A 10219-nucleotide genomic window follows, 5' to 3' on the forward strand; every position below is an offset into this window, starting at 1 on the left:
TCTACCGATCTCCATTCCCAAAATGCGTTTGGCCTCACCTAAGTCCTTCATCTCAAACTCATTTGAAAGCTAAACTTTTAACTCATCTATAGCCGACATGGAAATAGAGGTAACCAACATAAAACAATCAAATAATAAATAGATGTACGCACCTCCTCTCAACTTGTGAAAATACACGCAAGGATCAAACTGGCTCCGAGTGTACGAATGACCAAGTATAAAACAATCAAATCGCTTATACCATTATCGAGGAGACTGCTTCAAACCGTATAGCGATTTCTTTAACCTGTAAACCAACTTATCTTTCCCTGCAACTCAGAATCCCAATGGCTGAGTCATATATATTTCTTCATCAAGATCACCATGAAGAAATGTCGTCTTCACATCCAACTGATCTAACTCTAATGCATACTGTGCCACCAAAGCTAGCAGAATCCGAATCGAAGAATGCTTCACCACCGGAGAAAAAACCTCATTATAGTCAATACCTTCCTCCTGTGCATAGCCCTTCGCAACCAACCTAGCTTTGAACCTTAATGGAGTGACCTCAATGCCCTCCTTCTTCGTGTACACCAACTTGCACCCAATCGCCTTCCGCCCCCTTGGAAGCTTAACAAGCTCCCATGTATCGTTCTTATGAAGAGACTCCATCTCCTTCTGCATAGCTACCTGCCACGAATCAGCCTCCAAACTCTGCTCGGCCTCTCTGAAAGTAGTAGGTATCATCTCATCGATACTCTCCACCGGAAGTGCATATGCAACTATGTCGGCATACCGTGCTGGCACCCGTATGTCTCTCCTCTGTCTCCGAACCGTAATAGAATCCTGAACCTGAATCGTCAGTCCTTGATCCTGCACATGAGTACCCGTATCCTCCGTATCACCGTCGTGTTCGCCTGGCGTCACCTTAGTCGGCACTCTAATGGATACTGTACCATCTGGATACTGTGGAGCTGCATCTATCTCCACCACATGCGATATCTCCTTTGTCGGGTCGCTCTACACCTGATGAGAGCTGGGAAGCTTCAAGATAGAATCCTCATCGAATGTGACGTCCCTACTCAGCACAATCTTCTTATCAACTGGATCCCAAAGCTTGTATCCCTTGACACCATGCTTGAATCCTACAAATATGGCCTTCCTAGCTCGAAGTTCCAACTTATCAGTTCTAACATGATAATATGTAGGGCAACTAAATACCTTGAGCTGGTCATAGTCATGTGCTGTCTCTCCCGACCACATCTCCATAGGGGTCTTCCCCTCAATCGCAGATGAAGGCAGCCTATTAATGAGGTGGCTCGCATATGAAAGTGCCTCAGCCCAAAAGATCTTCGCCAAACCACTATACGCTAATAAACATCGAATCTTCTCCAGCAAAGACCGATTTAACCTCTTTGTCACCCCATTCTGCTACGGTGTATGACTAACTGTGAAGTACCTCTCTATGCCCTTGTCTCGACATAGCTGCTGAAAGGGGTCTGAAATATACTCGTCGCCGTTGTCGGATCGCAACGTCTTGATCTTTCTCTCAGTCTGCAGTTCCAATCTCTTCTTCCACTCCACAAATATATCTAGGACTTCACTCTTCTTTGTCATGGTGTACACCTAACAACGTCTATAATAGTCATCAACAAACGTGACGAACCAATGTCGACCACCAAGTGATGTAGTCTTGGTGGGACCCCAAACATCTGTGTGCATGTAGTCCAAGATGCCCCTCGTCCTATGAATGACCATCCCAAATTTTACCTTTGTCTTCTTGCCAAGAACACAATGCTCACAGAATTCCACTTTACCACTCTTGGCTCCCTTCAATAGCTCCTGCTTGCACAAAGCCTGCCGTGACTTCTCTCCTGTGTGCCCTAACCTGTAATGCCAAAGCCTACTCATGTCCGCCTCTGAGTTAGCCGAAGCAACCTGGCCAATCTCGGTGCTCCCCTTTAGATAGTATAAATTTCGACTGCGGACTCCCTTCATCACCACCAAAGATCCCTTAGTAACCATCGCTACAGCGTTCTCAAAGGTCACCCTGAATCCCTTAGCCTCCAAAGCTCCAACTGAGATAAGATTCTTCTTTAGTTGAGGAACGAATCTCACCTCCTTCAACTCACAGACTACTCCATCGTGCATCCGAATCCTCACAGTACCTATCCCACAAATACCACAGGATTGATCATTTTCCATGACAACAACTCCCCCGTCGAGTCTCTCAAACGATAAAAACCAATCTCGCCTAGGAGTCACATGATAAGTAGCGCCAGAATCAAGCATCCAATCTGATGCATCCAAATCGTTCACCTCCGGAGTAATCAAAAGAGGAAAGCTCGAATCATCAAAATCATCGCCTTTCGCAACATTCACATCATTATCCTTCGGGTCCTTTTTCTTGCTATTCTCCTTTTCCTTGACCTTTGGGCAGTCTCTCTTCTAATGTCCTAGTTCCTTACAGAACGTACACTGGTTCTTAGCTAGCTGGTAACGACCTCTTGACTTTGACCTTTCTCGATTACCACCTTTCAGATATGGGCTTCTACCTCTCGTCGACAAGGCCTTTCCTGAAGTACTAGCGCGGGAAGTCTCCTTATCCTTCTTCCTTAAATCGTAGTTCGTCAATGCGTTAGTCACTTCACTATAAGTGATAGAAGATCTCCTGTTCAGCAAAGTAAACACGAAGGTATCATACTCCTCATCCGGTAAGGAGCCCAAAAGAATAATAGCCTTGTACTCATCCGTGATCTTCTCATCTACGTTCGCCAAGTCCGATAACAACTTAGTGTAGTTGTTCACATGAGCCGCAAGCAAGGTGCCTCGGGACATCTAGAATCTGAATAACCTACACAATAAATGCAATATGTTCTCAACACTCTTCATAAGATACTTATTGTTGAGAATTTCCCACATCTTCATCGCAGACGTCACCCCAATCACATCATATTTCAGCTCCTGTTCTAAACAGGACCTGATCACCCCACAAGCGTTCATATTCATCTTTTTCCATACTGCCTCTTCATATTTAGGTGGCCTCACATTGACCATGATGGTCTCCTCCAAATTTTGAGCATTGAGCGCATCCTGTACGTCGCTCATCCACAAACCAAAATTGATTTTACCATCATATTTCACTACACTAATATTAGTGTTCTGAAAACCTACTTAAACTGTACCCGTCATCTTGCTGCTTTCACCAACTTCTTCACCCATAATCACAAACTCCAAATTGCAAAGAAAGATTCAAACTTTATAGAATTTAGAAGTTACCCAACTGAACCCTAGATTGGATTCCAAATAGAACTCCTAACCATACGAGGAAAGCGAGATCTTCAACGGCAACTTCAAACCCTAACTCCACCAAAGCCTAGAACTCCAAGAACCAAGCTTCCAACTGAATCTTCCTCCACCTAATCCAAAATCCTAGATCTAAAATCTGAGCTCTGATACCACTTGTTGCGCGTCGTGCGAAAGCTTGCTCGACAACCAAACGAGTCGGTGAGCGATGAGAGAAGAAAACCAAAACCAAACACGAGTGCAATTCACAAAATAACGACCAAAATCACACACAAACATAGGAATTTACGTGGTTCGGCAATTGCCTACGTCCACGGGGAGAGGATGGGGGAGATTTCACTATATGGAGGAGAAATACAATGGGTTACAACTAACAAAATCACTCAAATATAACCCTAACCAAAGCTCTCAACTCCCTCACATTATCTCCCTCTCAAAGTACTCAAAACAATGCTAATTCTCTCCTTAAGAAACCCTAAAAAACATGGTTCTATTTATAACAAAACACAAGCCCAAATAGATTAGGATTCTAAAAACGAGTTTGCCACACCAGGGTGTGGCGCAGACCACACCCATGGCAGACAGGACAGATTCTGCCACACCAGGGTGTGACGCAGACCACACCCATGATAGACAGGGCAGATTCTGCCACACCCATGGCAGATACCACACCAGGGTGTGGTGGAGTCTGTTTTGGGTTATTTTCACGTTTTTCATAATTCCTTCGCCGTTTTCACATAACTTACTCAAGAGCTCTGTAATTCATTCTACCATCCCAAGCTCAAAATCCAATGGCAGCCTCTGCATCCTCTTTCGTTGGCCAGGCCGTTCTCAAGACCCCCAACGAGCTTGCTCGCAAGGTGGGACCCACTGGCAATGGCCGCTTCACCATGCGTCGGACTGTCAACAGTGCTCCCCAGAGCATCTGGTAACAAAATTAGTAATGTTTTGAAGAAATTCTCGCATGTATGATTAGATACTAAACAAGATTTTCAGCAATATAGATGCGAAAAAAACACACTACTAATTGAAATTTTAACATATCAGGTACGGACCAGACCGTCCAAAATACCTAGGCCCATTCTCAGAGCAGACCCCCTCCTACCTCCCCGGAGAGTTCCCTGGTGACTATGGCTGGGACACTGCCGGCCTATCTGCTGACCCAGAGACCTTTGCCAAGTACCGTGAGCTCGAAGTGATCCACTGCCGATGGGCAATGCTGGGCGCTCTTGGATGCGTCTTCCCAGAAATCCTCGCCAAAAATGGAGTCAAGTTTGGCGAAGCAGTCTGGTTCAAGGCTGGCTCACAAATCTTCTCCGAAGGCGGTCTTGACTACTTGGGAAACCCTAACTTGATCCATGCTCAGAGTATTCTTGCTATCTGGGCATGTCAGGTATTTCAAATTAACATTTTGGTCTGAAAGTTCAAGGCTGTTGACACTTGTATCAGTAAACTTTTTGTAGCCTGTCCCTCCACGATACTGTTGGTGTCTCTGATGTAACACACATTCAAATCTTTGGCTATAATCTTATATATGTTGGTAACCTAGTTTGTAGTGGTCCAGATGTCTGTGACGTCAGTGAACACACCAGCCGAGACCCTGTAGGGACATTCCAGCCAGGGGCGGAGTTACATTGAGTCCAATGGGGTCCTAGGACCCCAGTAAAATCTAAATATGTACCAGATATTACATATAAAAAACATAAGTGCAGCAACGGCCCAGTGGTTTAACACTCCAGGACCCCTGTAATCCACCAGAGTTCGAGTCTGCTGGGCTGCATATTTTCACGATTTTTTTGGACCTCATATGTGTTTTTAAATTATAGTTTGTCATTAAAATAATTTGTGCGTAAAATCTACATTATCAATAATTTTAGGACCCCATATGTTAAAAATCCTGGCTCCGCCACTGATTCTAGCCCATTTTCTTCCTTATATACTTTGATTTCAAATTTTACATTTATATATACTAGGTTGCAATAACAGAACTTTAACACACAATAGCTCTTTTAATTGTTGTAAGTTTGTACCTTGTGCCTTGGGGTATCTCGCAAGGATGTGATTTATACGTATTGTCTTTGGATATGAATACCCCTTAACAGACCCGAATAACAAGTTAATTATAGTTTAATTTCTGTTGATGATATACAAAAGAAAATTTTGATCTTCTCCCTCATTAATTAATCAATCCTAGCAATCCAAACATCATTTTCCCCCCAATAATTAGCCCAAGTGCTCAAATAGTGCTGCCAAATGTGTGCAATCCCTTCAAAATTGTAATAAAGTTATGTTGTAGATTAATATGTTTACTTGGCCAAAATTGAGAAAATTTCACCCATATTTCAGACAAGGGATGAGCAATTTCACGAGGAAACAATAGGAATGAAAAGGTTATTTGTACTTATTAAGAGTAACTCAGTCTTTTAATTCTATGAAATAACGCCAGCAAGTAAACGGAAAAAAAAATTTTGTTGGGTGCGAAAGTGCTGTAAAACAAAACTAAGGATATATCAGTCCAAAACATGAGAAATTTTGAGGTACAGACGTGCAATCTGCAAAGACACTGTCAGATACTTGCCCAACAATATAACAAAATATCGAACTAATCTCTCTTATGTTGCCAGGTTGTCTTAATGGGCTTTGTTGAAGGATACAGAGTTGGGGGAGGTCCATTAGGAGAGGGACTCGACGCGACTTACCCAGGGGGAGCATTTGACCCCTTGGGTCTTGCTGATGATCCTGAAGCATTTGCAGAGTTGAAGGTGAAGGAGATCAAGAATGGACGGTTGGCGATGTTCTCAATGTTCGGATTCTTTGTGCAGGCAATTGTTACAGGAAAGGGACCAATAGAGAACTTGTTTGATCACTTGGATAACCCAACTGCTAACAATGCATGGGCTTATGCTACCAACTTTGTTCCTGGAAAATGAATTTGATGATGAATTCAGATGAACGAGGTGTAACAGTATGAAGAAAAGTGTAACAGTTGACGATAAGTTTGGTCGTTGTATCTTCGTTTCTGTCATCTTAATGTATGACTTTATTGTTGGGACTTCTATTGATAAAATCAGAGCAGTAATCAAAATAGGATGATACTGTTAAATGTCAGCAATATTTCTCCATTCTTCTTGAAATATCTCAAGGAGTCAAGCCTTCATGAATAAAGTGTTTCTAGAAAGATCTACCACACTTATATATATGAGTTCCCCTTCATTTGGTTGGAAGCAATCAATGAAGCAAAGTGAAAAGAAGAGAAAGAAGTAGAGGAGAGTGAAGAATAGCTTGTAGGAAAGAAAGCTAGTGTACTAGTGTGTAGGTGTGAGAGTAACTTGTAAAAGAAAGAGACGTGTAGTCTTTTGTGAGAAAGTTGTACTCCCTTATTTGAATCAAATATATTTTTGTTAACTCCTCCATTGTCCAAGAGTTTTTATTCAAAGCCTCTTTTCGGGTCCATAAATTCCATCAAAGTGGTATCAGAGCCTCGTTCGATCTAGCCGGGCCAATCGAAGTGCTCGTGTACGAGATGGCGAACATGATCCAGCCACAGATTCCGAAGCTGATGAAGACCAATTACGACAACTGGAGTATCCAGATGAAAGTCTTGCTCGGCTCGCAAGACTTGTGGGAGCTCGTGGAGAATGACTACACTGAACCAAAATCACCTGCAACAGAAGCAGCTCTCACCGCCACACAGAAGAGTGAGCTGAAGGAAGTCAGAAAAAGAGACAAAAAAGCTTTGTTCCTAATATTCCAAGGCGTAGATGATAATCACATTTTATTATAATTTTATACCCTCATTATCTATTTTATATGAATAAATATACCACTAATAATTGCTTTTATCTTTAATTGCAGGTTAATGAAGAATAAGAGCCCAAACTCCAATCTCTCAACAAAAACCCATTGATTAAAAATTATCCAAAAGCCCAAAAGAAAAAAAATATCCAAGCCCAAAAGTCAAGCAAAGCCCAAAGTCCAAATCCCAAAAGCAAACAACAATGGATTCTGCGGACAGCAACAGAAGAGAGGCAGGCATCGATGCCCGCATCGATGCCTGTATCGATGCCAGCATCGATACCCCTATCGATGCTGGTATCGATACACTGAGTAGTTTGTTACGAATCAAAGGCTGAAAATTAATGTTTTTGGATAAGATTTCGATCCAATAGCTCTCATTCACTGATGTTTACTATAAATAGGGGTAAAGAGTGAGGGGTTAGGGGTGTGAAAATTTTTAAAACTCTATTTGGAGAGGAGGGCTATTCTTAATTGAGAAGGCCTTCCAAAAATTGTAACTTTAGTTGCAATTAATAATAATAATTTTTCTCCTCTTTAAATTTGTTCTTTCTCCTCTTTGTTGAATGATGAGGATGGAGATGAAGAGCAATTTGAAGGTTTGTATTTCTTTTCTCTTTTATTTCTTTTTAGTAATTTATTTATTATTTCTTATTAGTTAGATTTAAATTCATGCTTGTAGTGTAGATTTATTTTCTTATCTTTTTATTTCTTTTTGCACGTTAATTTGTAGAGTAGATTTATTTTCTTGTAATTAATTTTTGTAATATATTTTATAGTTTAGATTTTAATTCTTTGTAGTAGATTTATTTCTTGTTCATAGTTTAGATTTTTATTTTCTTTTTAATTTTGAAATTAGTTCTTTTTCTTCTTGTTTTTATTTCTTAAGATGTGAAATTAATTCTTGTAGGAATCTTAGAATTGTATGATGATAGTCTAATTTCCTTTATAATATGCAAATTATTCTCTTTCACTTAAAATGTTCATGTTTAGGATAATCAATTAGAAAACTAATCGGTAGAAGAAGTAATCTATGCTTATTTTAAATAGTTTGATAGGTTATGCTTATGAATTCCAGGATTACTATCTTGTTGTTGTTATTATCATGAATAGTAATTTTGATTTAGATGATAATTTGATAGGTTATACTTTCCTTAAATGGTTTGATAGTCTATGCTTAATAAATCTAAGTTGAAATATGATAAAAAGAGAATAGTTTGTATTTTGTAATTAAAATTTGCTAGTGGATTAAATTCTAGATTTCTCATATCTTAAATTGAATTATCCATCTTAATTTTCTTGAATTCTCTTTTATTTCTTGATTTTATTCATTCTTCCTTCTTGCCTTATGATTTTATTTATTCTTTGATTCTTATTTCTTTTCTCTAAATTTCAATTTATTGTCTCTTGCATATATACACAAAAATCACTCATCACAACCACACTTATTCTTTAATCCTATTTTGTCATGCACACAACATAAGAACCTATTCTAATAATCTCTTAAAATCACCTTCCTCGTGGGATCGATATCTTTTTATACTATAACTTGATCAATTGTGCACTTGCAATTTTGGTACATAATTATGCCGCATCAAGTTTTTGGCGTCGTTGCCGGAGAAGGTGCTAAAATAGGATTTTATTAAATTGGTTCTTTAACTTATGTGTTTTTCTTGTGAAGGAACCGCTTGGAGCTTGAAAATCTTGGATTGAAGATCAAGAATTTAGAGAATTACTTTCAGGTAAATCTTCTTTCTAGTTTTCAATTCCACCCTCTTTAGCTAGCTTCACAAGTTGAGACAATTAGGATTTAAAAAAAATTATTTTTGTTGACCATAATAAAGTCAATCTTTCACTTGGACATTAACTAACAAGATAATAAACTCAAACAATGTTCCCCCTTCCCACATTTGATTGTTGTTGACCATAATTAAAAAAATATAAAGATTTTCTTTTTATCATTCTTTTTAGTCGCTTTTAATTTCTAGGGTTGCATTTCATATAGTGTAGGAATTTACCAAAGTGATTGTAGCACTTGATTTGGCACACACTTAAAACATTCTTAAGGGCAAAACCCATAATCAAGATAAGGTAAGCGATTTCATCATCCTTTCCTTAGCCCACAAATCACTAATTCCTCACTTCATAAACCCAAGCCTTCTAAAACTCATTAGACGTTGGCCCCTAAGGATTCGAGCTCAATAAGGAACAAAAAATCCTTAAGAGAACCGATTTAAGTTTTCTCAGAATAGTTGGTGTCTAAGGCAAGGTTTAGGGGTTGCGTAAAGCGCTCCGCAAGGAAAGATGTACTTAATTGATCTTTGATCACCCTCTAGTACTATCCTTTCCTGGCTAACTACCTGGGTAAAACTTTGATTTTTTTACTGTAGGAGTTTATAGTTAGGAGCTGGTCTAGTTGAGTTAGGCTAAACCCTAGAATTAGAATTGATTGAAAAGTGATTGTTATGATTTGTTTTAGTTAGGATTTTTCTTTTTCTTTATCTTTTCATATAAAAAAAACTAATTTTTTTTCTTTCCTTAAAAAGAAAAAAAAATTTGGTGTATGTAAACTTGGGTTCGGGATAATTCTCATCGTTTAATCCGTGTTGAACCAATTATTAAAATAGCAAATCAACCCGTTGTCCAGGATATGTGTTACCCCACCAGAAATGTTATTCCATCTTGCATAAGGCTCCCTGAAGCAAATGGAGCAAATTTCGAGCTTAGACCGCATTATATAAACATGCTTCCCAAATTCCTAGGTAATGAAACAGAAGATGCATATATTTTTATCTCGGAATTTGAGGAAGTGTGTATTATGATTAAAATGAGAGAATTAACCGAAGATGTAATTAAGCTCAGATTTATTCCATTTGCCCTTAAGGACAAAGCTAAATAATGGCTGTATAGCTTACCGATAAATTCCATCTCAACTTGGGAGGAATTTGTCACCGTTTTTCTCAAGAAATTTTTTCCTATTCATAAAACGGTAAAGCTTAGGAACAGTATTCAAAACTTTAAAATTGTCCCAGGAAGCCATTCTGGAAATACTTTTACCGATTTAAAGATCTTCTAATCCAATGTCCTCATCATGGCCTAGAAAAATGGCGATTGTGCCAAATCATATATGAATGATTGG

The 10219-nt window shown here is 39.2% G+C and overlaps 1 protein-coding gene across 1 annotated transcript; it reads left to right on the forward strand.

Annotated features, from left to right (window-relative positions):
• On the forward strand, positions 4077-6215 carry LOC109832377 (chlorophyll a-b binding protein 5, chloroplastic-like). Its single transcript, XM_020399762.1, has 3 exons — positions 4077-4213; positions 4333-4678; positions 5910-6215. Exons 1-3 carry the CDS (start codon positions 4077-4079, stop codon positions 6213-6215), a joined length of 789 nt encoding a protein of 262 aa, XP_020255351.1.

This window comes from Asparagus officinalis, chromosome 3 (assembly GCF_001876935.1).
Source record: "Asparagus officinalis chromosome 3, Aspof.V1, whole genome shotgun sequence".
Lineage (NCBI taxonomy): Eukaryota > Viridiplantae > Streptophyta > Magnoliopsida > Asparagales > Asparagaceae > Asparagus > Asparagus officinalis.